This window comes from Poecile atricapillus, chromosome 7 (assembly GCF_030490865.1).
Source record: "Poecile atricapillus isolate bPoeAtr1 chromosome 7, bPoeAtr1.hap1, whole genome shotgun sequence".
Taxonomy (NCBI): domain Eukaryota; kingdom Metazoa; phylum Chordata; class Aves; order Passeriformes; family Paridae; genus Poecile; species Poecile atricapillus.
Genome location: NC_081255.1, coordinates 30,087,553 through 30,113,374, shown reverse-complemented (window position 1 = coordinate 30,113,374; position 25,822 = coordinate 30,087,553). Strand labels below are relative to the sequence as shown.

The 25,822-nt window shown below is 47.1% G+C and overlaps 1 protein-coding gene across 4 annotated transcripts; it reads left to right on the top strand.

The window, feature by feature from the left end:
- The first annotated feature begins 44 nt into the window (after positions 1-44).
- On the top strand, positions 45-23,659 carry FYB2 (FYN binding protein 2). 4 transcript variants are annotated; one of them, XM_058843186.1, is made up of 20 exons: positions 57-205; positions 3,889-4,603; positions 5,657-5,851; positions 6,863-6,896; positions 9,361-9,449; positions 10,171-10,199; positions 11,343-11,374; positions 12,184-12,268; positions 12,572-12,725; positions 14,550-14,670; positions 14,769-14,812; positions 15,108-15,177; positions 16,973-17,056; positions 18,268-18,296; positions 19,045-19,102; positions 19,630-19,722; positions 21,374-21,458; positions 22,567-22,723; positions 22,832-22,865; positions 23,298-23,659. In XM_058843186.1, exons 1-20 carry the CDS (start codon positions 197-199, stop codon positions 23,305-23,307), a joined length of 2,127 nt encoding a protein of 708 aa, XP_058699169.1. In that variant the 5' UTR covers positions 57-196; the 3' UTR covers positions 23,308-23,659. The 4 variants fall into 4 exon arrangements, with proteins under 4 accessions (XP_058699170.1, XP_058699169.1, XP_058699168.1 ...); XM_058843185.1 differs by having other exon boundaries at positions 58-205; positions 14,772-14,812; positions 19,042-19,102; XM_058843184.1 differs by having other exon boundaries at positions 59-205; positions 19,042-19,102; positions 23,298-23,658.
- The last annotated feature ends 2,163 nt before the right edge of the window (positions 23,660-25,822 follow it).

The following is a 25,822-nucleotide window of genomic DNA, read 5'->3' as shown; positions in this document are numbered from 1 at the left end:
TTTCCCATCCCTGCTGCCACTCGTGGTTCAGGGAGCCGGGGGGCAGGCTCAGCCCTGCCCAGGTGAGTGTCTCCCCGCCCCGGGGGCAGAGCCAGCCCCAGCCCCAGCCCCAGCCAGGTGCGTTCAGGCTCGGAGCTCCACGGGAGCCAGAGCAGCACACGGAACATGCGGGGCTGAACAGCTGGAGCAGCGAGGGATGGAGCTGGTAACTGCTGGGGATCTGTCTCTTCTGCTCCTGGCACCGGGGGAAGGATTTCTGCTTGGTTTTCTGCTTCGGGGCCGTTCTCTCCAGGGAGTTCTTGCTGTAGTTTATCCCTGGAGTGAGCTTTGCGCTCTCATCGCCGCTCCTGCTCTCTGCTGACCGCACAGATTCTGCTTTGCTGCCCCAAAACAGGGGCTCCCAGCGCCTGCTTTCTTCCCCTCTCACTCTGACACCAGCTGCAGTTGTACCTCTTGTTTTAACAAAAAGTAAAAATGAGATTTTTTTTACTTATTCTGGGAGAAGCCGGGTTAATGAGTCGGTATCTGCAGCCTGCCCGGGGTGCCTGGGCTGGGCTCCAGCAGTCCCACGCCAGGGCAGAGGGCAGCACAGATTAAACATTTACCCACCACAGCTCCCTTGGGAATCAAGATAAAGAATGGAGTCAACCAGAAAAATTCCAGGAGGGGAACAGGCAGTGCTTCCTCTCGGCTGTCCGGCGTGCCACGTCTTGAATGGGGTTGATTTTCCTGTGTTGATTCGTTTTAGAAAAGCAGCTTCAGGAAACTAATGACAATTAATTCGATTTAGTTAATTAATTGAGAAGGCTTTGGAGTAACCTTATTGCAACATTTCAGTACCTGAAGGAGCTACAGGGGAGCTTGAAAGAGACTTTTGACAAAACCCTGGAATGACAGGATTAGGGGAAATGGCTTCAAACAAAGAAGGCAGGGTTAGATCAGATATTAGGGAGAAATTCTTCACTTACAGGGTGGGGAGACCCTGGCACAGGTTGACCAGAGAAGTTGAGGCTGCCCCACCCCTGTAAGTGTCCAAGGCCAGATTGGATGGGGCTGTGAGCATCCTGGTCAGTGTCCCTGCTCCTGGAAGGGGGTTGGAACCCTTTAAAGGCTCTTTAAAGTCCTTTGCCATCCAAACCATTCTGGGATTCTGTAATTCAGCTTCCTTTTGGTTAGTCCAAGGTATCAGCACAAACCTCCTGCTGGGACTTCTTCTAAAGGCACCCTTATCATAGGCTTAAGATCTGCTTCCTTGACTGATCTTGATGTTAGAAGAGCATTTTATTTATAGGGAGAAAATATGGAAAGTTTTGCTGCCCCCTGACTCCTTAATGCTCACAGCTTTCCGGCCAGTGGAAGTTTGTTTCCTTTTTTCTCTCTTACCCTCTCATCTTGCGTGGGCTTTTGCCAAATGTAGTATTATTCACAGTCAATTATTTGGCCAGATGTAGCTGTAATACACATTGTGAGCTTTTGACAGGCCTTTAAATGTGTGAGGGTATTGTCCCTGCTTGTCAGCTGCTCTGATTTTTCAGGGGAGCTGAGCCCTCCCTGTGCTCCTGGGACTCCACGTGTGTCCTGCCTGTGACCTGCCCAGCACTGTGTTTAATCTGAGCATCTCCCTGGGCCAGCTGAAAGTGCATGGATGGAACAGGAGAGCTGCTGAGATGGGTTTGTGGTTTGAAACAGTCCCAGCTCGGATGGAGAATCATCCCTGCAGAGACAGGGAGAACTCACTGCGCCTTGGAGGGTCTGGCTAAGCTCGGCCCTGTGCAAGGAAGCAGCACTTGCAGGAGCTTTTGGGGAGGGATGGATTGCCCAGCTGGGTGTGGGTGTGCAGGAGGTGGCCATGGGGTGCAGTTTAACCCCTTCCACCCCAGTAGTTCTCTGTATTTGTCCCTCTGTACTTGTCCCTCCTTCCCTTGAGCATCCCATCAGGCTGCACTCTGGGGGAACCATGTCCTACTGAGAGTGCACTGAGGTAATCTCCCTCTTAATTAGGCAGATCAGTTGTTTCAGGGCAAGAAGAATAACAGTTTGAGGGGGGAAAAGGACAGCTCGTGTCCATCCCACTTCAATTAAACTTAGTGCCAAGCTCCTGACTGCCACAGCTCATTTCTGTCACAGCCAGTGCCAGGGAGAGGCCTGAATAAAAACCCCCTGTCTGCCTCACCTGGGGCACACTGAGACAAGCAGGTACCTTTTCCTTTCTCTTTTCTTTGTCTCTGAGGGCTCTGATGAGGAACAGTTTGCTCCAATAAAGAAAACCAGCAAGGGGAGGTAAACAGTGCTGAACTCTTCAAGCACTGCTGCAGCACATGCAACAGCAGCTCCCTGCAGCTGCATTAGGGCTCCTCTCTGCTTTATTTCCTGTCTGCCATCGCTGCAGGGATCGGGTGCATGCAGGATTTTTTTTTAAATTCCATTTTTTTCCCCCCAGAATCTGATTTATCCTCGGTGTGCCTCTGGAAGCTCCTGATCCGTGGCTCGCTGCTAGATTAGCCTGTCTGGGCAGCTCACACAGCATCAGGCTGCTGACCACTAATATGAAATATAATTGGAGCAATTCAAACCTCTCCCCCAAGGGCTGCTTCTTTACATCATGTACTACCCTGTGAAAGTAATAAAGTCAGTGAAAGGGGTTATTCAAGAGAAATTGTCAGTGTTTAATAAATCGTGCAATTAAATGCAATAAAACCTCAGTATGCTATTCATCTGCTCTGTCTTAACACTTAAGGCTGGGGCTTTTTTCAGAATAACGAAGTTCTGTCCTAGATAATTTTTTCCAATTTCCTCATTAGACAGGTTCTCGTGAAGCCTTGCGCTGAACTAAGCTGCCAGAGCAGAGCACCTAATGTAATCATGGCATATAAAAAGTTATAGAGCAGTTCAAGGACTTAAGTAGCTCATAAATTTTTCTTCATATTTTCTCCCTAGTTCAGTTCAGGGCTGAATTTAAGCCACGGCACTGCAGGCAAAAATTGTGGTCCCTTTTCCCCAGCGTGGGACGCAGGGGAGTGAGGGACTGAAACAAAATGTTCTTTAAGTGCCCTTTTAAACTGCACTGTCACTGATTTGCTCCTTTTCTTCAAGAACCTGAGGTCTGGTGCCTGTGTGGGAGAGGAATTGAGTGCCATGGCCAGTGTCCATCACCTGCACTGGGAGATGCTCTTGATGTCTCTGTGGGCCACGTGTCTGGGCTGTGTGTGCTCTGCTTCCTGGAGTGGTCTAAAAGGCAAGGGGAGAAGAATCCAAAGAGCCTTAGGGACCCTGAGCTGAACCAGCACCTTGGAGGGAAGAGGATTTTGTCCCAGGGTTCATTAGGAGTGCAGCACCAAGGAGGATATTTAGTGCTTCTCTTCTCCTGGTGGAGTCTTCTCAAGGAGGATGGGGATGGACTGGGCATCTCTGGAGCAGGACTGGCCTCTCCCCTGTTTGGTGCTTGTGTACTGAAAATAAAGTGCAGCTTTCACACCCAGCAGGTGCATAAACAGCATTGCAGCACCTCTGCCAGGAGAGCTCTAACACTGAATCCAGTGTTTGCCAGATCCTCCCGAGGGAAATTCTCCATCACTTGGTGACAGTGGGAGAGGAGTCATTTCCCCTGGACACTCTGGTCTTGCTTGGTTTCTGTGCTGTGCTCCTGCATTTCCCCCTGTTTTCAGCTCTTTTGTCTTCACCAGAAGTGATTTGTGAGCCTTTGGAGCATCCTTTGAAGGAGCAGATTCTCTTTCACTGCTTTTAAATTTACAGCAGGATCACCCCATTCTTGGTGACCAAATTTGAGTGTGCAGCCTGTTTCTCTCTGAAAACAGTAAGATTGTTTAAATTGCCTGTTTCCACCTCTGTAAGCAGCTGTTGTGTGCTCTCCTCTCTCCCCTCACCCAGGAAGGCGTGACTGATTTCAAAGCCCTCCGAGCAAAATTTCAGAATGACTCCAACTTGGCCACCAAGCTGGGGCAGAAACCTCCCACAGAGATGGCCCCCAAGCCTGGCTCTGCAGGGAACACCACCTCCAGCCCCCTGCCCCTGACTAAGAGAGAGGTGAAGGTGTCCAAGGCTGCCCATCCCACCTCCCAGCCCCCTGTGCTCGCCCAGCACGACCCCTTGGCCCGGCCTCGGGGTTCCAGGGAGCGGAAGGGGCACAGCAAAGAGCACGAGGGCAGCACCTCGGGGAAAGGGCTGAGTCCTCCCAAGAGCAGCTCAGAAAAGCCTCTGCTGTCCTGTGGCACTGAGCAGCAAGGATCAAGCCAAACAACTCCAGAGGACCCTCAGCTCCCGGATTCTTTCCAGCACGTCCTACAGATCTGGGAAGAGACTTTATCCCGCAAGGAGAAAACCAGCCCAAGAGTCCCAACCCAGCGGGCAGCAAACTCAGCTCCTGCTGTGCCAGGCAGTGATGGGATGCCAGGCTCTGGAAGCTCCCCTGTGCTGGCCTGGCGTGCCCAGAGGAAGGATGCTCTGCATGGCAGTGGGATAGCTCTTCCTCGGGCTGCCAGAGGACACAGCAGCTCTGATGGAGCAGGTGCTGAGGGTGTGGTGGCATCTGCGTGCTGCCAGCCGGGTTATCGCGCACCAGGACAGCCACCTCAGCTCCAGAAAGGTACAGTGAGGGGTGTTCTAACACTGGATATGTAAATATAGCAGTATATAGGTGATCTGGACGTGCAGGATACAGCAGCAGGAGAGAAAAGCTGCTGAGGGTTGGGACCCTCAAGCAAGAGGCCAGACTGGCCCATTGGAATGCTCTGCTCTTGCCCTGGAGGTCCTGGAGGCAAGAAATGGGTCTCAAACTGCTGCTTCCTTGAGTAAGGGGAGCATTCCCCATATCCAACAAATTATTTAAAAGATTTGCTCTAAGAAATTGTCCAGGTTTTGAGAGTAGGATGGAAACTGAGAACAGGAGACTTAGTTTGGGTGTGCTTTGGCTGTTTGCAAATGGGACTTCACACTGATGTGAAAGGCTTGGCTGGTCTGCAAAGACAGTTTAATTCCAATTAAAAGAGCTTAAACCTGAATTCCTCCCCTCCCTTGCACTCTCCCAGCTTTGCAAAAGGTCATATTTAAGATCTGAGAAGATATTTCTTAGAGAAACCAGTGCTGAGAAACTCAGAGGCCGTGCAGCTCCTCTTGCTGACGTGACTGGGTGATGGGGCACTGAAAAACCTTTGTTTTCAGTGTTGTAAAGTCTTTTAAACAAAGACTGAAATCTTTGTTTACCATGGAAAGCCTCCTCACCTGGACTGAGCACTGCAAACAGCCACGGCCCTAAATCCTGGCAGATTAAACTGTTACCAGCACAGAAAATTGGGCTGGTATTTATATTTTATAATATATATATTATAAAATTATATCATATATATATAATATATTATATATATTTTATAATCCAGAGGGATGGAGCTGTCGAGAGCTGAGACCCCAACACAGTTCACATGGTAAAAATCAGTGAAAATGGACATTTCCATTTCCATTTCATTTCCATTTGTTCTGCCGTTCTGGTAGCAAGGTGAGAGACCCTCTGTGTGATGGGGACACTGAAAATGGGAGGAGGCAGAGCTGGTTAGAAATGTCAATATAACAACTAATTATCCTACCTGGATTCTTGCTTAAATCAGGGCTAATTGCTGCCTGTCCTTGTGCTTCTCTGGAGCAGAATCAGAACCTCCCTTCTGCCAGCCTGGAGCAGGAAAATGGTCTTACAGCCCTGGGAGCAAGTGGCCAAGGATTAAACCTCTCCCCTCAGCTGAATCCCTGGGTCCTGCCCCTGGAAAGCCTCCAAGACCCCCAAAGGTTGATCTCAGTGCTTTCCAAAGCAGAGTGCCTTTGGTCCACAGAGGAAATGAAACAAGTAAGAGATATTTAGTCTTTTTTCCCCCAGATCTGTTCTACAGAAAACGAATTAAAGTGTGCGGTTTATTGACATCTGTAAGGCTGCGATTTCCAGCACGCAGAAATCAGACACTGTTACTTGTTTATAACTTCTTCCTCAAATATTAATAGGAGCCCAGCAGTTTCAGTGGGGCCGATTTTTGCTCTTAATCTGGGAAAGGGATCTGGTTTTCCAGGCTGGACTCCATCCCGTGCTCAGAAACCCGCTTCCCTCCCAACTGCAGCGTGCTGAGAGCAGTTTACAGCTGGCTGTAAAGCAGCAGCAGCAGCTGCCTGTGAGCTGAGCTGGTCTTTATCACTCCTCTTCAATGGGAAATGCCTCGACTCTGGAGCACACAACTGTGGGAAGGCACAATAAAATTGTTAGAAAATAGTCTGCTAATCCCCCCCACTTCTCCTTTAAATACAACAGAGGGCAACGTCGTTAAGTGTTCCGACATCAAGAAATGCAAAAGTTCAGATTCCCATAATAAAACCCTCTTGATGTTGCATAATAGAATATTCTGGACCACTTATTAAGCTGCTAAGTGGTGTTTCTTTATAGATACAGCCTTAATTATAGCCAGATCTTTAGGCACAACTTTTGATGAATTCAAAGGGAGCTGCTTTTGTAAGAAGGGCTCTGCTAAAATCTCTTTTTGGCTTTACAGTGCCAGTGCATATTGGTGTGCCCTGGATTTGATAAGAATGGGAAGAAAAGAGAGTTTTTCACTGAAACTCTTTTCTAGCCTGCTTGCCTTTTCTAAATATATTAATCTGATGGGAGGAACTAGCTACATTTGTATGCCATCATCTCCATGCCCTCCCAATATTATCTGCCTCTAGAAAGCCTGAGGTTGTTGTCTGGAAATGTGAAATAATAATGACATTGGGGGGCCACGAGGAAGGGCTGTCCCTGTCACACCTCCCCTGTGCTCTGTGGGACGTGGGCTTGTGTTCCAACACTAATCCTGTGTGTCTTTGTGTGCAGCTGCTGGAGAGGAGGACTACCTGACCCCTGAAAGGTGAGCCTGGGGAGAGGCAAGGTGTGGCCCACAGGTGATGGGAACATCCCCTTTCCCCCTTCTGGAGGGAATGTCCCACTCCTGGGGGCAGCAGATTGCTCCAGAGGGTATTCAAGGAAGTGTGCAAGGCCAGGTTGGATGGGATCCTGAGCAATCTGGTGGGAGAGGGAGGGTTTGAAACTGGATCATCTTTAAGGCTCCTTCCAACCCAACCCCTTGTAGGACTCTGTGATTGTGTGAGCCTACATGGCAAGCTCAAAGCTGGCTGGGATGACCCTCTCCTAATGGAGAAAGCTTCACCCCTCTTTTCTCTTGTGGGCTCTTAAAGCCTCATGGAGAACCATTTCCACGTGTCTTCGGGTCTGGTTTAGCTGCCATTGCTTTCGTTGCATGGTCATCACCCCCCATGTGGTTTTTTTGCTTCCTGTTTGCTGTGTACTCAAGTTTTGTGTTTTTAGAAAAGAAATGCTTTTGAAAGCTGTTGCTGAAACAAAGCCCTGGCATAACCAGCAGGTGTTGGGGATTTCTTTGCCAGCAGCAGAGGAATTTGTATTCCTGCACGATTCTGTGATCCTGTGTTTGTGCCAGCACAACCAGGGCACAGGAGCCACTGCCTTCCATCACCATCCCATGCTGAAGTGAGGTTTTTATCCAGTGGTGGCCCAAAATCACTTGAGTTTGTCTGAAACAGCTCAAAAAGCTTGCAGACACAATTCTTTTGTATGCAGGGAGATCCTGGCTTTTTCTGGTCTCTGACTTGTCATGAGTGGCTGTGCAGCAGCCTGACTTTTGTACAACAAGAACAGCTAAAGTGGAGGAAAATATTCATACACATGTTTTGTTGTAGTTGTGAAAAGGGGAAATGGAACAGCTGAACCAAAGCAAAGAGAGGGGAATTCTTAAAATACTTTCTGTGCCCAAACAACTCCTCCAGCTATTGACAGCAAATTGTTCTTGACATCATGGGGCACTCCTGGCAGCGTGGGCTGGTGTTAACTTTTAACCTGTACTTGTCAGAAGAGAGCTGGTCGAAAAATAACCTCCTCCAAGGCTGTTCTGCACTGCAAGAAGCTGTTGTAGCAATGTCATGTAGCAGGATTAGCTGTCTCACCCCAACACTTGTGATATGGTCTTTACAGTAGGTCACTTGTTAAATATTAACTGTGTGATAACGGGGGAAATTAATTCAAGAACTCTGGCATAAAAGCAAAATAACAGCAGTTTGGAGACAGGAATTCCCCTCCTGGGAGCCTCACCTGGAATGAAGTCTGGTCTCTTAGAGACCCTGAGACAGTTTTTTTGTGCTGGCTGTTCTTGAGCTGTGGTTGCTTGTGCAGGATAAACACGCAGTGCTGGGGAGCTGCAGGGGACACCAGGGGGCTGGGACAGCCCCTGTTATCAGCTCAGCCTTCTGCTTCACTTTAGGGGTTGTTCCTTTCTCTGATCTCTTGAGTTTCGTGTTCCTCGTGTCCTGGTTTGCCCTTGGTCCTTTCTCTGTTGAAGCTGAGCTGTGACAGCGGGGTGATTCCAGGGGAAACACGCCCTCCCTGAGGGTTTTTACGGACTTGCAGTTAGAAGTTCCTGCTAGAATTCTTCCTGGTGCTCTTTCCCCACCTTCCCCTGTCCCCCACGTGTGTTACAAGCCGTGTCTTGTGCGTTTGATGCTTCCTGGCGCGTTCCTAAAATGCCAAAAACCCCATCACTGTGGGCGGAGGGGGAGGCTGGTGGATTCTCCAGGAACACTGGGTTTTCCCCCTGCACCTACTCCCAGATGACACAAATGTGAATTTCTGGAGGAGGGAAGGAAAGAGGAGAAAGGGGAGATGGGCCCTGGGCTGGGGAGGTTGAAGCTGGAGGTGTTTTCCCTCCTCCTCCAGCTGGCACGAGTTGCTTGTGGTGTTGGCATGGAATGGGTGCTGGACAAGCTCAGGACCTTTAAACATCCCCTCTGCTACCTCTGCCTTCCCTTTTGCTCCCTTCCACCAGAAGCCACGTGCCAAACAGTGCAACTGGGAATTGTTATCAATTTCAGAGCACCAGAGTAGAGTGATCACTTTGGAAAATGCTGCGCTCCGATTTCCTTATGGGGGTTGGGGTTTTGGGGTTTTTTTTTCGGTTTATTTTCTTGTTCTGTTTCTACTTGAGGGATTGCTGTAGGCAGGAGACTCTAACCCTGGTAGGAAATCTGATGTGTTTGAGCCCTCTAAATGCAGCCTGGCCTCCCAAAGGACAAGCAGTGGGAGCATGGATTGGGGGGGAAGGTTCAGCTGAGCCCTGCATCTGCCAAAGGTCTCCTCTTCCTCCGAGGAATTCCTGATTGCACTTTGCTTTTTTTTTTTTTTTTGTAGGCCCCACTATCAAAGCCCTTGATTTCCTTGTCCTTAAGATGAATATTTTTTTTCATAGCACTAAAAAGGAAAGGAAAAAAAAATAAAAATCTTTTCTCTCTTTTTCATCTTCTCAGTGCTCAGCTTGAAGAGCAGAATAATTATGAAGAAACCCCGATGTACCTGAATCAGTCTGGGGACACCACAACCTTGTGTGTCATTGAAGGTACTTTGAAAGGCAGGACTGTGAGGTGAATTATGTGCTAGCTGGGAAAATGAGCCTTTAAAATAGGAAATAATACAGTTTCTTGTTGAGAATAGTTGAGAAGAGCAGCTGCACAGTGGTCTGGGAGAACAAGGATCACTGTCCTGTCCCTCTGTGCAGTGTGAGGACTCTGGGGCAATGACAAAAAAAGTTAAAATTTTGGGGGTAAAATGATGCTTATAGTAAAACTCAGTGGGGAATATCATAAGACATTACCCATTGAAGAGGAGAATAAAAAGAAAATAGTGAGGCAAACCCCAGCATCTTCTTGGGAGCAGAAAGGCACAGACTACAAGACTTTTCCAGGCCCCTCAATATTTTTTCCCAGTATAATTATCTCTACCAAAGCTGCCACTGCTCCGCTTTTGGGGAGGTTATTTCTGCCACGTGCACGGATTTTGTCTCCCAGTGGAAAAGGAACCCTTGGGGAGGACTGCCTCAGCCCCCTGGGATTTCATAGAGCTCTGAAAATTGTGGCCAGTGAGGCTTGGAGCTGCAGCCCCCTGCATGTGAACCAATGCTCAAGGAGCAGAGGGAAGGAGCTGCAGGACATGCTGAATGTCCATGCTGAAGCTGTGCCTGCATGCTGAGCATCCCAGCTGAAGCTGAGTTTTGCACCTACAAGTGCAGTGACTTTAACATGGACTAAAAATTAATATCTGTTCAAAAATATCTTTCCTAGTACCCAAGGCAGAGCCTCAAAAACACAGGGTAAGTGTCTTGAAAACTTCTAATATCTGTGTTTCTTACCTGCCAAGAATTTCTCTGTGTGTTGTCTGTGAAGACTCTCAAAAATTAAATAAGAAATTGCAGAGGGGACACAAAGACTGATGAGATCCCCAAACATCCCAGTGGGAAGAGTCAGTATCCTTGACTTCCACTGCAGAAATATAAGGAAGTGATAACACCAGCTGGATAAATGTTGCTGGTAGACCAAGTGCTGAGCAGCAATATCAAGAACGTGAATTTTTTGGAGGAAAAAAAAAAAAATCCACTGAAATGTTCTGGAATTTCCTGGCAAGGGTGAGCTGGTGCTGGTAATCCCTCTGTGAGGATGTGAAAGCAGAATTGAGCCAGGCTGCTTGGCTTGGCAGCACACTTGGGGCTCATGAGTAAGGACAAGTGTGGTGGGCACAGCTGTAGGGGCTTTCATCCCCTGCTGCAGGGATATCTCTGCTGACTTTCCTCACTTTCCCCTGGCTGCAGAGGGTGGCAGGGGGCACATCCTGCAGGGAAGGCAGGATCCTGCAAGGCACAGGGCAGGAATTGCTGTCCCCAGGGGAGCCCTGCTTGGCTGAGCTCAGCTGAGGGCACACAGCACCTCGTGCCAGGAGATGTCCATGTCCTGGCTATCAGCTCTGGCACTGCTGAAACAGGGGAAAACACCCCTTGTGAAATGTCAAACTCCACTGTCAAGTCTTGTCTTGCAAAGCCATCAGACTGCCTGGGAAATAGCACAGCTCTCTATCTCTGTGTGATTGGCAGAGAGGTTCTCTGGCTTGGCTGGAGTCTCATTTTATGGCAGGCTGGGAAATCCTTATTTAAATTTTAAAAACTTCCTCCTCCTCCTCTGCAAGCTCTCCTTTCTGTAATAGCTTCCATGCTGACCAGTGGCTTCACTGCTCCAACCCTAGCACTGTTTTATTATCCCTGTATAGTTTGTCAGTGTGTGTATTCCCTGTCCTGCAAAGTAGATGAAATATCCTTGTCTGATGACTATTCCAAACATAAAATACTTCTGGGCTTTCTAAAGAAATATTTCTTTAAATGCTGCTTGACAGCTGAGGCCTTGTATGAAAGCTTGACTGCTGAGAAAAGCACAGTGGCTGAAGGCTTTCCTCTTCTTTATTCTAGAAACAGAAGATTTTTCCCTTTGCCAAATCCAGGTAATTTCCTTTCCTCTCTCTCAAACTTCTTCTAGCCCCACAACTGATTTGGGTTAGGAATTGAATATTGTAACACTCAGTAAATAGAAATAAATTTCATATATTTCATGACCAAGACAGTGTAGATGATGTTTTTCTGTGCCAGCACTCATGGTTTCTAAGATTGTTTTCATTCTAAAGCGTATCTGGAGGGGAGATTGCGAAGAATTACTCTGTCTAGTCCTGCTGAAACCTGAAGAGTGTAAATGGGGAGAGTTATGAGGCTCTCAAGCTGGGGCACCTGGTTCTAGGTCCAAGGAAAGGTCCATTCTGAATTTCACCCTACAAATGTCACACTTTGAGCTCCTTGTGATATGTATTTATGGTCACTGTCCAAAGGCTGGGTTTTTTGGTGGTGATTGAAGAGTTATGTGATAAAAAGGGGTCACTTTCCTGGGAACTGTTGTGATGTTGGGAAATAAAGATAACAAGTTCTGTTGCTGTTTCTTCTCCCCTAAATCTCAGTACAGTGTGGTGAGAGGCACATTGTGTGATCCAGGTGCCACCACAAATGGATCTATTTTGTCCTTTCCTGCTATGAGGAAACAATCACATTAATTAGCCTCTCTCCCAAGAATGATCTGTAGTATCCTTGAGTGATCACTGGCCTTTGGATTTAGATTTGCCCTTACTTTTCTGGTGGTCATTTGGGCATCTCCCTCATTCAGAGGGAAAATGAGCTATTTATCTGGGCACTGTCATAAAGCAATGTGTTTGTGACTTAGCTGAAGTGTCTGTGTGCTGAGATCTCTCATTTCTGAACACTTCAGCCCAGAAAGAGCTCTAATAGAGGATGAAAAAGAGGGAAAACCAAGTCATGAAAGAACGAAACTGGAAGAGAACAACATTTTCAAGGTATTGTATCCTTGAGGTTAATTTCAATAATTATTATAAGGTGTCTCTTCTCCTTCTGCCCTCCCTCCCTTTGGGAAACAGTTGAAGCTCGAGCCCTTAATCCCAGGGGGTTTCCACCTTCTATTTTGCTTGTTGATCACTCAACTGCTTCAGCCTGAAATGTTGATGGAGAAGGGTGAGAAACTGCTTTAAGTCCACAGATAATTCATACTCTTATGGATGCATAGATGTGTAATGGAAATAGATATCAGAATATATTTGTTTCTAAGGACTGCAGTGACCACACCGAGCGTTTGATCCCAGACAGGTGGAGGTGAGTACATGACTCCCAGCAGCCATGCCAGGGCAGATGGCAGAGGTGGGCTGAAGGTTCTGCAAGGGAAGCAGGATGTGACCAGTCCCCAAATTGCAACGTATCCAACCCCACGAGGGCTGGCAAAAGGCAGAGCAGAGCACTGTGAGTATCTCATTGCACCACTGAGTGTTTCCTCAGTCCCCAGCCCCATCTGCTGCCCAAATGTCTCTTCCATATGGGAAATAATGTTAAATTTGGATGCAACTCTTGAACCAATTTAGTTAAAGGAGGGCAAAAGGTTGCAGGAGCGTTTGTATTCTGGTCTGAATCATTTATTTTGGCTGTGCAAATAGCTTCCTAAGTTGGTTAACCATCTGCGTAACTCCGGCCGAGGTGTTTGTTTTCCTAGCAGATTGCCCTTATCCGTGGGAGCTGAAATCCATCTCCTCTGCTCCCTGTAATTTATGGAGTCTCAGGAAAGGGGCTGGCTAGGGCTTGGGGTAGAAATACGTGTGAGCAGCACGAGAGCCTGAAGTGTCCCTGTGTTCCTCAGTGAGATGGATGATGGCTCCTTGCTCCACCTCCTTGTGGTGCCAGGCTGACTTTGGTCTCCTCCTGTCAGGGGACCCCGAGGCAGTGACCAGAGCTGCTGCTGGGCACCTCAGCTGCACAAATAAACCAAATCACATCCCCTCTGTGAGCACAGGTTTGCAACTCCAGCCAGAAATGTTCGTGGGTCGCATCCGGCAGAGGCTCTGCAAGCCACTGCTGTGATAGAGCAGCATTTCAAAGATGAAAGAGAGAAAAGTGCCTCTGTTGGGCTCTGTGGACAGACCCAGGGGTGTGAGGGAGAAAGTGTAAATTGACTGTGACCGTGGTTATTTTTATTGGTGTGGTTCTCAGGTATTTCTCTTTTTTTTTTTTTATTATTATTATTATTATTTTAAATCACCTCATAATAATTTTCTGGTTTGGTTGGTGTCTGTTTCTGTGAAAGATCTTGCTGGTTTGCTTGACCATTGAACAGCTGGAGCTAAATTCTGATGGGATTTTTTTTTTTTTCAAAGTACTCCAGGTGAGCCTCCTGCTCCAACAGAGGCTGATTTGGAGAATTGTTTGGTCCACCCATACCTGCTTTTCTAATTCCCTGAATTTGGATGTTCTGCAGGAGTTTTGGTCTGTAGCTGGACCATATTGAGGTGGTGCCTATTTCCAGCAAGATCTGCTGCATGAATGGGAATGGTTTGGGTTGGAGGAACCTAAAAGATCCTCTCATTCCTCATCCTGCCATGGGCAGGGACATATTCCACTAGCTCAAGTTGCTCCAAGCCCTGCCCAACCTGGCCTTGCACATTCCCCCTGTTCATTTACAAGCACTATCTGCTTTTATTTGTCTGGCTGTGTTTCTGCCTTGCTCCAACTCTCTCAAATCCATCTTAAGGTTTTAACATTCCCACTTAAGAGTTCTCCAGTAATAATCTGTTTCTAACCTCGTGAGGTACAACTGCCAGGCTTGATTCCAGCCCTCAGTGAAATCCATCTCAGGGGTGCTCATCATCCTTTCCCAGATGTTGATTTACAGGTGTATTCCAACAGACTGGTTCATTATTTGGATCTTAACATTTCCACCAACCATGCCAAGCTTTCTCTGCAATCACTTCTGTGGAGATCCAAGAATAATCTCTTGGATGCTCTTAGGTGAGGAAGATTTGGGTCAGAGCTGCCACAACTGAAAAAATCGACAGACATTTTAAGTTTTCTAAACATAAAACATTTTTATGACTTTTAAAAGTTTTAAAGATGAAATCTTTGAAAGTCGTTCACTTTTGTTTCTTGAAGTGTCTCAGAGCAGAGCATTTCCTGGACTCCTGGAATGGAAAATATATCTGTAGGCTCTTATTTGGTGTGTTATCTCAACAGTTGTCCCTTCTCTGAGAGAAGTTCCTCAGAAAAGCCCCTAAAGCAAAGGTCCTTCCTCATTTCCAGGGCACAGCGTGGCTGTTGGTGCTCCAAAGCCAGAAGGACCAGCCTTGGACCAAAACCCTTGGCAGCCTCTGCAGGCACCAGAGGACATCTATGATGACGTTGAGGAGCTGCAGGACAGGCTGTGAGTGTGGACCTGGGCTCTTGCAGTGCCTGTGTCTATGAAATGTCCTTTCAAATCTCTCCTGCAGCAAACCCCCATGTCACACTTGTGTCTTCCAGCAGCCACGGCTCAGATGCCTCAAGTTCCTTCACTTCAGACAGCAGTAAGTGAGGAAGCTCAAACAGAAGCTGCTTTTAATTTGGGCTGGTCCCTGGGAGATGCTGGGAATGGTTTAGCTTCACTTTCAGCATCTACAGTGTCTCCTTCTGGCTGGGCTGCTCTGAAAGCCCATTAGAACCCATGGGGGGTAGTGTACATGTCTGGCATGGAATTCATTTGAGCAGCCCTGAAGCCTCTGTAAGAGTAAAATGTGAAAGGTCTGGGTGCAATTTGTCCAGCAAACCTCTCCCTATTGCTACTGAGCAGGGCTTGTCTTAATGGCTTGCCTTGGTTTTAAGTTTCAGGAAACAGCTACGAGGAAACATATGAAGATATTGAGATTGGGGGTGATAACCCAGCAAAACCAGAGTAAGTTGCAATTTCTGTAGCCTGCGTGTTGAAATTCTGGCCATTCAGCCTTGCTCTCACATGCCAGGTACCGGCTGGAAGCCTCTTTTTTTCCTCCTGACTCAACTGCAGAAAAGTTGTTGTGTGGGTGGGTTTCTTCCCTTCTTCCTCCCTCTTTCCCCTTTGGCTAACACTGTGGGAGCAAAAAGTCATTACCAAATTTAAATCCCAAAGCAGTGTGGGGGATTTTTTCTTCCTGTAACACCCTCCATCCTTTGGAAGTACTGCCCTCCCAGCCCTCCTCCTGCACCAGGCACCCAGGACAGTCTCACTTGCCTTCTCTTGATTAGAAGTGTTGCTCAGCCGTAGCTGAGAATTGGCACCTTATTTGTGTGGTGGTGCTCAAGGGACAAATTGTCCCCATAAAACGGGACAAAATGCTCACATTTGAGATCACAGAAGGCTGGAGAAGAACCTGATGTGCTGTAACTAACTTACAACCTGCTCTTTTTTTATGTAGCCCCTCAAGATACTCGCTTCCACGGGGCGTGCTATAAAACCAATGAGTTTTGCAGCCTCGGGTTTATGCGTTGCCTGAGCTTCCCAAAGGCATTAAAAGGTGTAATGTGAAGTTTAGTTGTGTTTTCTGTGGCTCCCTACCCTCATGCAGTAAAAAGTTGCCTTTGTAAGGAGCTGAGACAGCCTTTGGGAGAGGCATGTGTGGCACAGAATTGCTTGGAGTGCATCTGGTGGCTCTCTCCTGAGGAGCAGCGTGGGAGGAATAATAAGGTGTTGCTGCACATCTGCTTTTTCCCTGCCTGCATCTGGATCCCAGTCCAGCCTCCACGTGGATGTAGAGCCTGTTTGTGACAGAGAGGGAGGGAAAAGGGGAAAGCTGAACCCCTGGAGGTGACAGGATGGTTATTAAAAGAAGGAAGTGTCATTTCTCTGCAAATTGAGTTGTGTGGTGGGGGTGCACCAGCTTCTCCATCCAGAGGGAAGCGTGTTCCCAGATGGATCCTGCACATCCCCGGCCCCTGGGAAGCACATCTGTGCACATGGGTGCAGAAATGAAACCCTCTTGCTGATTCACAAAGGGAGCAGTGCATCTTGCTGGGGCCGCAAAGGAATTCCAAGACCATTTGGGACCAAATTCACAGGTTTCAGAGGTCAGGCTCTTAATCCCCAGACCAGCCTTTCTGTGATCTCTCTATTGATCCCACGTGCAGGATTAAGTGTGCTGAGACACATAAAGGGTTTTTAATGGTCCTTGTGCAGGGGTAATGACCCCCAGGGGAGGATCTTGGTTGCTTGCAGATACTTTACAAGAAAATTGCTGTGTAGGTTTGCAGCCCTCTGTAAACTCCAGAGAGGAGTGTGTGCCATGGAGCATCCTCCTCAAGGACACACACAGTAGAAATGTGTGATGGAGGGTGCTCAGAACATGCCCCTGATGTCTCCTTTAATGGTCACTGCAATGCTTCTGGGTAATGCTGCTCTCTCCCCAGGAATTTCACTCCAAGGAAACCTGGATCACCCTCTAGTTGTTGGGTCAGAGGAGAACAACTTCAATTAACACAGAAAAGCTTAAAGCTAAGCAAAGATATCAGCTTGGACTTAATAATTAAGCACCTTTTGCTGTGCTGGTGCTTATCCCAGGGAGTTTGACATCCATATGATGCTGTTAACACTTAAATTCTCCTTCTGAGCTGAGGTCCAGGGTCTGCTGCCCTTCCTTTCCCTGCCTTATTATCTCTGGGGCTGCTTCTGCACCTCGTGCCTCTTTAAATCTAAAACCTGTTTCTCTTTTGGACAGAACAGAAAAACAAAAGAGATTTGGAAACCTGTTTAAGATAGAAAAGTTGAAGCTGAACCAATTCAGGCTCAAGGACAGCCTAAGGTAGGAAAATGTTGGTGGTCCCACCCTTTCCCCCTTCAAACCTGAGCTTTCCTCCTGGCAGTTATTTGAGAGCAGGAGGTCTAGGGGTAAGGAATACAGCTTCTTTTTTTGGGAAACTTAGGCCAAAAGTGCTTCTATCAACTCACTAGGAGCTACTATGGCAGATGTGGCCAATGCTCCATTTGTGCAGCTTCTCCAGAACCTCTGGCATCAGGAATCTCCAGGAACTGGTCCTACAGCAGGTTCCAGGTTTTCACAGATTTTCTTTGGCATGACACAAGGTGCACAAGGGAATGTAGAAAGGTGCTACCTGCTGCCTTGACCTGTGACAAGGGACAGCCTTGCTGATGTGGGGTTTTTATTCCAAGTCCCATTCACAGCCAAGCTGGCAACAGCATCTGCTGAAGAAGTTTAGCAATGAGTTTTCATTCTAACAGGATAGAGAAGATTGCATAACTTCCTACAGTGCCTTTTTGGGTACTCTAATATCCAAAACTGTCAATAAGTTTCCAGGGAAATTGCCTTTTCCTCAAGAGTGCAGAACCTGCAGAACCTGTCCTCCACTGCTGCCAGCAAGTGCCTCACCCTGTGCACTGTGAATTCCAGGAAAACACCCCCTTCTCTTATTTGTTTGGAAATTCCAGGTTAAACCTTTCCTCTTTCCTCTTTTATGTCAGGAAGGTTTGTTTTCCTTACAAATCTTTTCACACAAGATGCCCTGCAGTGGCTCCTTCAAATATAAATATCATTACAGGGAAAGACCTGCCAGGTTTTGTGCCATTCTCTTGTCTCAAAGAACCCTTAAAGCTCCTGAAATCATCTTCAGTATCTACAGACATTGTCACTTTTGAATTCCTGGACACCCCCTGGTGTTGGCAGACTTACAGGAAGGAATTACTACTGACTAAAAATTCCAACTATCCAGCACCCCTCTTGCTGTTGAGAGGGGCAGCAGGAGTTTGTGCTGTTCTTTGGATGCAGGGTAGATCTTCCCTACTTGATGAACACTTGGCTCTTGTTGCTGTCAGGAAATGCTCATTTAGCAAGGGATTTCATTTTGGGAAATGCTGTTGGTACCGTGGAGCCCATGCACCCCAAGTTGTCTCTGTCACTTCAGCAGCATCATGGGCAGCTTTCTGGGGCTCCTCATGGCTTCTGGGGCATTGCTGATGTGCAGATTTGTTTCTAAAAGCCTTTTTTTCTATCCACAGACTGGTTTCCATTTCAGTACCAAATTTAGGTAAGAACCCACCTGTACCTGGCTCCTGGGGGTTTGTGTGTGTTTGAAGAGGAAAATGTTTTGTACAATCAGCTTGGTGCACTGTGCCTTTCTGAAAATCATGTATTTGGTAGAAGTAGCTTTGAAAGCCTGATAGAAATTTGTGTTCCATTTGGGAGGGGGGTGGTGTTTGCTCGTTTTTGGGTGGTTTTACTTTAAAGAAGAGCATTCCTCCTGCAGATCTGGATATATCCAGGAAGGTAATGTGTGAAACAGTCCATGCAGAGCCACTGCTCCCAGGCTGGCAGTGCTGTGCGAGCCCATGGCACTCTAGCAAAACTCTTTATTTTTGTAAAACTCTTTATTCCTGACTGTTGGAGGGTCAAAAAAATGGGGTGGACACAGCCTCAACCTTGAGGAGGTGCTGGAGTGAACACAGCCAAATCCTTGTGCTGGGAACCCTGTCTGGGCTGGCAGCAGAGCAAAGCTGGGGCTTTGCTGCTGCTCCTGCTCCATCCTTGGAGCTGGATGGCCAAACCCATGCAGAGAACTGCCCAAAAACACAGCTAACCAACCCCAGCATCATTCACTGTGCTGGACCTTTGCTGGGTGTTTGGCAGCTCCCAGGCTCCTCTTGCATTTCCTTGGCCCCTTTGGGTTGAGTGACGAGCAGCAGCCCAGTTTTTCCTCTGCAATAGATTATTTGGGGTACCAGGCTCAGAGTGACATCTCCTGCTCATTTTCTGTCCTGCACTTGGATTGACAGCAGCTGTCTCCCAGGAGGAAAACGTGTACGATGATGTCGAGGTGGGGCAGGCAGAGACCAGGTGAGGAGTGTGCCCTGTCCTGGGGTTGGGATGTTTCTCCTGGCACAAACCCGTGCCTGGTGCTGTAACCCACTGAGGGGCATGAGCTGGTTGGGATTCAGCCCTCTGGAGGCTGCCCAGGTGCCCTCCCTGTGTGTGTTGAATTTGGCAGGATGTTTCCTCGCCGTTACCTGGTTAGCGCCAGCGATGTGAAAAGGAGAGAGCAGCTCCCTGAAACACGTGAAAAATCAGATTTTTTTCCTAAGGAAGGAAAACTCCCTTTCCTAAGGAAGGAAAACTCTCCCAGACCCGATTATCAGCCCCATCCTGGCAGTCTCCTTGTCAGAAAAATTACTTTTAATAGGAACAGCATGTCCTGGTGTCTTGCTGCCAGATGACTGCGGTGGCTGCGCGTGCTGGTGTAAATCACAGCAAGTGTTTGTGTTTCAGGGCAGGGCGTGGGGGGAGACGGAGAAAAATCACGGCTCTGGGGAGGGGACACAATCTGCTGGGAAAAACCTGAATTCCTGCCTGTCTGTTCCTCTCAGAGGGAAGGATGAGAAGTACAAAATCCGCATGCCAAAGCTTCGGGTGATGAGAGAGTTCAAGGACAAAAGGAAAAGCGTCGACGACGTGGAAAGGTCCTGATTTCCATCCTGTGTTCCCATTTTGTCTGACTATTGTACACGTCTCTTGAGTGGCTTCAGGAGCAGGGTGTCCCTGATTGCACAGACATTTGGTGTTGGTTGGTAGTCCAGGTCCTTTCCCTTTGAAGCCAGAGTTCAGGAATCTCTGCAGAAAATATCCCAAGGGTGAAACAAACCCTTGGGTCTGAACTGAGAGCAAGGAGGGGATACCCAGAGGTCTCATCCTGAAGTCTTGTCATGACTTTCCACTGAGCTGAGACAAAAAGTTGTTACTTGCTGTATATTTGGCTCCTTTTTACTATCTTAGTAGGTTTAGATTAGGTTTTAGGAAGGAATTATTCCCTGTGAGGGTGGGCAGGCCCGGGCACAGGGTGCCCAGGGAAGCTGTGGCTGCCCCTGGATCCCTGGAAGTGCCCAAGGCCAGGTTGGACAGGGCTTGGAACAACCTGGGATAGTGGGAGGTGCCCCTGCCCATGCCAAGGGGGTGAAACCATTCTATGATTTTGGCAAGGGCCTTGTATTTTATAATATTGATCATTTGGGCTGATTGCATTGATTCTTTCTGTGCCATTTGTGCATAAAAGCAAATTTATTTTTTTTTTTTGTTACTGGTGCTGCAAGAATTCACATGAAAGTGGGAGATTTCCTTTCCCTTTTAGATCACAAAAACGTGCATCACAACAACCCTTTTCATGACCTAATACCTGGGATTTTGAATGTAAATCAGAGTCCCATTTTTCAGGTACTCACCACAGAGCTCCTGTATGGGGCTGCTCTAACACCACTGGTGGTGCTGTGCAAAGTCACAGCTATAACTTTACAGACCATGGGGGAGTCCAGGCAATTTCAACTTTCCCTTAGAGACCACAGGTCCTGCCCAAGGAGGAATCTCTTCACTGCTTTAAAGTCCCTCATTTCAGCTCTTGTTTCCTTTCGTCTTTAAGTGCATCAAAATGAGCCAAGGATGAATAATTTATTACAAATGGGTGGGGGAGATTTTTGTTTGGTGGTTTTTTTTTCCTGTCTCAGTTTTGAAATGAATGCTACAGCTGTAATTTCGTGTGTCACAAAGAGTGGCATCCCCATAGGCAGGGAATGCCCCACTCCCTTTAAGTGGGATGTAAGAACTTGTTTTCCACTTTACAGTGCCATATAAATGTCTGCTTGGGAGACTTTCTCCTCCATGTGCTAAAAAACCCAAAGAAAATCTGGAGAGCTGTGTCAAACCCCACTTCCATAAATGATTCAGGATGAGAGTTATCTGAGGACCCTTTATTTCTGAGTATAAATAAAACCAGAAGGAGACAAACTGCTGGGGGAAGAGTGAATTGTTGACTTCCATAAAAATGGGGCTGATTTGAAACACTCAATAGAGTTTATTTGTTCCCACGCTGCTTACAGACCAAAAAAAAAAAAATTATCCTAAATGGAGAAACAAAATGGCTCAAGTTGTGCCTCACTCAGTTTGAGTTGTCTATTCACCCTTTTGTGAGAAATAGGGATGTGAACAGTGTGCTTTGCTTTTCCAAGGGTTCCTAGCAGACAAGGCTGGAATTAGGCTCTGGGTTGCAATTTCAGATGTGCCAGGGGTTATTTAAATGGAGCTCAAAAGTGCATATATGTGTGTGTGTGTGTCTTGCTGCAGAAATATCTTCAAATTCAAGAAGAGCAGTGAAGAAAAGGGCAAGAAGATGGACAAAGAAGAGCAACTCTTTAGAGAGACATTCATGGTGCGTGTGTTTCCAGCTGTGTCAGAGGAGGAAAGCAGCTCTGTGGCTTGTTTAAAAGACACATCTTGTTGGTCCTCAGCTATACTGGGAAAGTTGTCCCCTCACCTGTTGCCTTCTCACCTAATCTGGGGTTTCCAGAGGAGAAAAGCAGCTCTGTGGTTTGCTTAAAAGACACCTGGTGGAACCTTCTTGGTCCTCAGCTGTGCTGGGAAAGTTGTCCTGCTGCCTTAGGATTTAGCTTTTAAATTTTTCAAATCCTGTGCTTCATTAGTGAATAACTCTAAACTCCATATAAAGCATTAGTCACTGTCTTCACATTTTGGTCAGACAAAACAATCCCCCTGGGCCTGAGATCCAAGGACACCTCACTGCCTCAGGCCCTGAGAAGTATAAACAAGAGTGAATCGAGGGGGAGCAAACTGGGGATAAATGACTTCCTAACCCTAAGCTGGAATTGGAGCATTAACTCCTGATATCTAAATGCACCAAACTCATAATTGTCTGTAAAACTGGTGAGCATTGTCCATCCTGGGTGTAGCCTCTGGGAGGCTTCTGACTGCCCCATAAATATCCATATATTTACATACAATAATATATAATAAAGAGGCTTTAGGCAGCCACTTCAAGGCAGCAGTCCCACCCAGCTGTTGCCTTCTCCCCTAATCTGGACCTTCACCAGGTGCATTAATGGGGTTTCTCTCCCTCCTTCTCCCCAAAACCTCACAACCCATCCCCAGCTCTCCTCTGTGCCTCCCTCCCCGCTTGTTGGTTTTCAAGCAAGGCAAACACCCTGGTTCAGAGCCAGCACTGTGGCCCCCTTTGGCCACTCAGACCATAACCCACAGCATCAATGTGATGGATGGTGAATATGGTGTTTATTGCAGGGGAATTTAACATTTTATAACCTAGGGTCACTGTGTTACTCCCATCTGCTTTCGTCACAGCCAGGTGCTATTGGCTAATTGCAGGGGTCATTACCATATTATGGAAAGGGGATTTACTAACTTTCTGTAACATCCCAAAGTCTTCCAAACTCCAGGCCTTAGACTACAACACCCGCTGCCCTCAGTGAGGTGCAGGATAACCAGAGGCCTCTCCTGTCCTGCAGTACCACAAGGAGATCCGTGTGCTGGCCAGGGCCAGCGCTGGCCGCTCGGTGGCCAGCCAGCGGCGCGCTGACCTCCCGCTCACAGCTGGAGAACAGCTGGATGTCATCGAGGCCGTGCAGGGCCACGCCGTCATCTGCCGCAACGCCCAGGGCAGATGTGAGTGTCTGCAGCCCAGCTCTGGGTGACAAATCACCCCCCAAACCACAGCACGGCCTGCCTTGGCTCACATCTCACTCATTCCCTTCCTTCTTCCTCTTCCCTCAGATGGGTACGTTCTGCTGGAGCACTTGAACTTCAGGTAAACTCGGATTTTTATTTATTATGATGCATGTTTTCCTCTCTCTCCTGCGTGGAGGTAGCTGGAGGAACGTGCTTAAAACTTCTGAAGGCGGGGGGAGTTAATGTAAACAGCCAGTATTAAATATTAAATAAGTATTTCCAGTTTTGCTCTAACCCTGGACAGGTTTCCAGTCCAACTGCAGCTAAAAAAAAGCCCTGTCCAGTCATGACTTGTATAAATTGGAGATTCCTGACTTGCCTTCAGATATGCCATATTAATCCACATCTGCTGCAAACATGGGCCACTCGGTGTGCCTTGCCAAAACACACCCTTAAATTCCCTGCTGCAGCATTTCCTTGCATGCTCATGCATAATTCATAGAAATGAGCCTCCTCTTACCCAGGTGGCCCTTGCTGGGAATTATTTTTATTTTTTTTTCCTTTGAGACAGACAGTACTAACTGCCCTGAGAGCTGCTCTCCCCTGGAGCATCCCTGAAGGTCTCTTTTGTGCTTCCTGCCTCCGTGACAGCCCACCTTGGTCAGCTCTGGGGTGGTGATGGGAATGTAAATAAAGCTGGGTTTTTTTACACTGTTCATGAGCAAGAGATGTTTCCTTCTTTCTTTTTCTTTTCTTTTTTTTTTTTTTCCCTGCCATTTAGAGCATGTCTTCACTGATTATTAGTTATTTTCAGTGTTTCTCGCTTTTTGGAGTACCTTGTTGGTCAGCTCTGAAATAGCCATTATTATTTCTACATTTTCAGGAAAATAGTAGTGATAGTGCAGTTTAGTTGCTCAATCTCATTGCTGGCAGAATTGCAAGTTCCCCCAAAAGATTTGCTCTTTAAAAAGCAAACCATAGAAGCTGGAACTGGTTTGGCTCTTAAAAGTATTGGGAGAAGTATCACCACTCCTGCTATGTTAAATATATAAAATAGTGGAAAAGTTGACTCATTTCTTTGCAAAAAAAAAAAAAAAAAAATTAAAAAAGAGTAAATAAAGCATTCAGTCAAAAATTATTTTTTTAAGCGAACTTAGGCATCCCAGATATGTAAAAGCTGACTCCTGGCTCCCAAGGACTCACAGCAACAGGGAATTACCCAACAGTTGCCCCTGTGTTCAGGCTGGGCTCTCCCCACTGTGGGCCTGGAGGATGATTACTTATTTTCAGAAAAATGCTCCTAAATGTAGGAAGAGAAATATAAATTGCTCATGGCTTCTCCTCCATGTACTCAGTAGATACCTTTTCAAAAGCGAAAAAAAAATGTGGATAAAGTTTTTACGTGGCTTTGAAAGAAAATCAACCCTTAAATCTGACTGTAGTGTACAGCTTTTACCCCTTCCTGGCACATTTTAGGAACCCATATCAGTTTGCTCATAAATATCCTAAAAATGTAAGATGTTTTAATTAGAAATTATTAAATGTTCCAGGCTTAAGAAAAATAAAAGTGCTGTTTGCCACAAGGCCATTTCAAAGCTGGCATAGGAGAGACATCAGTAAAAAAAAAAACCAGAGCAAATATTTAACATTTACTTTTAAGTCTATACAGGCATTCTTATTTATTTTACCATGTGGTTACTATTAAGTGCATTGGCCTGCATCCATCCTTGCAGCAAAAAAAAATAAATAAAGCACTCCCCTGTAAGCATGCGCAGCTTTGCAGCCCTGCCAGCCCAAATATTTGGATTTTTCTGGTGGAGAGGGAGAGATTGGGGAGCTGGAGTCTGTGTTTGGCTCTGGCACAGCCTGGGACGTGCTCTGTGCCCTTCACCTCCATCCCTCTGCAGGGAACAGCCCCCAGGGAAGTGCTGGAGATGGTTTCTCCGCAGGTTTTTGTTTGTTTTTTTTCCCCATGGTGATGTTTAGGATTAAAACCTTGAAGCAAACTCCCCCTTCCTCCACTCCTTCCTCATCCTCCTCCCCACCAGCGCTCGTTCACGACTCGTGAAGTCTCTCCATCACCCCCTCTGTAAGCACTGTGGGAAAATCCTACTTTAGCCACACGTGCAAGTTCTTCTTTGCCTCCCAAGGAAGTTATTAAATAATCTTTTCTTACTTTAGAGGAAGGTTTTTGTAGGGATCTCCCCCCTGTCCTGTGGCAGACGCGGCCCCGATCCCTGTGCGGTGACGCACGGTCCTGGTGGGGCTGTGCCCCAAATCCCTGTCAAACACAAACTCTGCACTGCCACAGGCAGCTGATTTCATGCAAGGATGCCTTGCAATACCCTCAGAAATGTTTTGGGTTTTTTTTTTTCCCCTCATGGACACATTCCAGTGCATGCAAAGAAGAAAAGAGTTTGCTATGGGCTGACTCTAGATAATACAAAAATGCTTTAGACACAAACTTAGATTTCCTCAATTAAACCACAGGTTGGCTATATTTAGGTCAAGGGATTGGTCAGGAAATTAAACTCATCCTTTTTATTCCTTTATAATCTTATTGGTACATCCTAACCACATCAAAACCTAACATAATTCTCCTGTGAGTGTTAAGCCCTGTTCCTCCACGTTTCTCCTCAAAGGGGAAATAATCATGATAACAGCTGTGAGTTGATGAGTCTGAGGGAGAACTGAAATTGTGTCAAAAGGGGATAGGACAGGGACAAATGTGGAGCATTCCCTGCAGCTGTGTGCTTGAACTGGAGTTACATCCTCCTGCATCACAGGCACAGAGGAAACTGGTGCCCAGTTTTGTCCCCAACACTTTTTTCTGCAGTGAAAGGTTATTTTTGCATGGTGTCTTCAAAATACTTCTCTCTCTTTTACTCCTTGCTGTAAGGAGTCAGGATCTGAGTCAGCACATGGAAACACCCAGGGCTGGCTCCTGGCGTGGATTTTGGGTTGGGGAAGTTGTTTAAATGGCTCATGTGGAAATTTTACCTCCACCCCCCTGCCCATCTGTGGTCCCACAGCTGGGATGTGCAGGGATCTCCAGAGGGAAACTCCACCAGCCAACCCCAGCCTGCAGAAAGGGAC

Bases quoted from the DNA above. Each gene is read 5' to 3' on its own strand.
- FYB2 (XM_058843184.1), top strand. The intron at 18,297-19,041 runs GTAAGAACCCAC...TTGGATTGACAG, and splicing joins CATTTCAGTACCAAATTTAG to CAGCTGTCTCCCAGGAGGAA. The intron at 19,103-19,629 runs GTGAGGAGTGTG...TGTTCCTCTCAG, and splicing joins GTGGGGCAGGCAGAGACCAG to AGGGAAGGATGAGAAGTACA.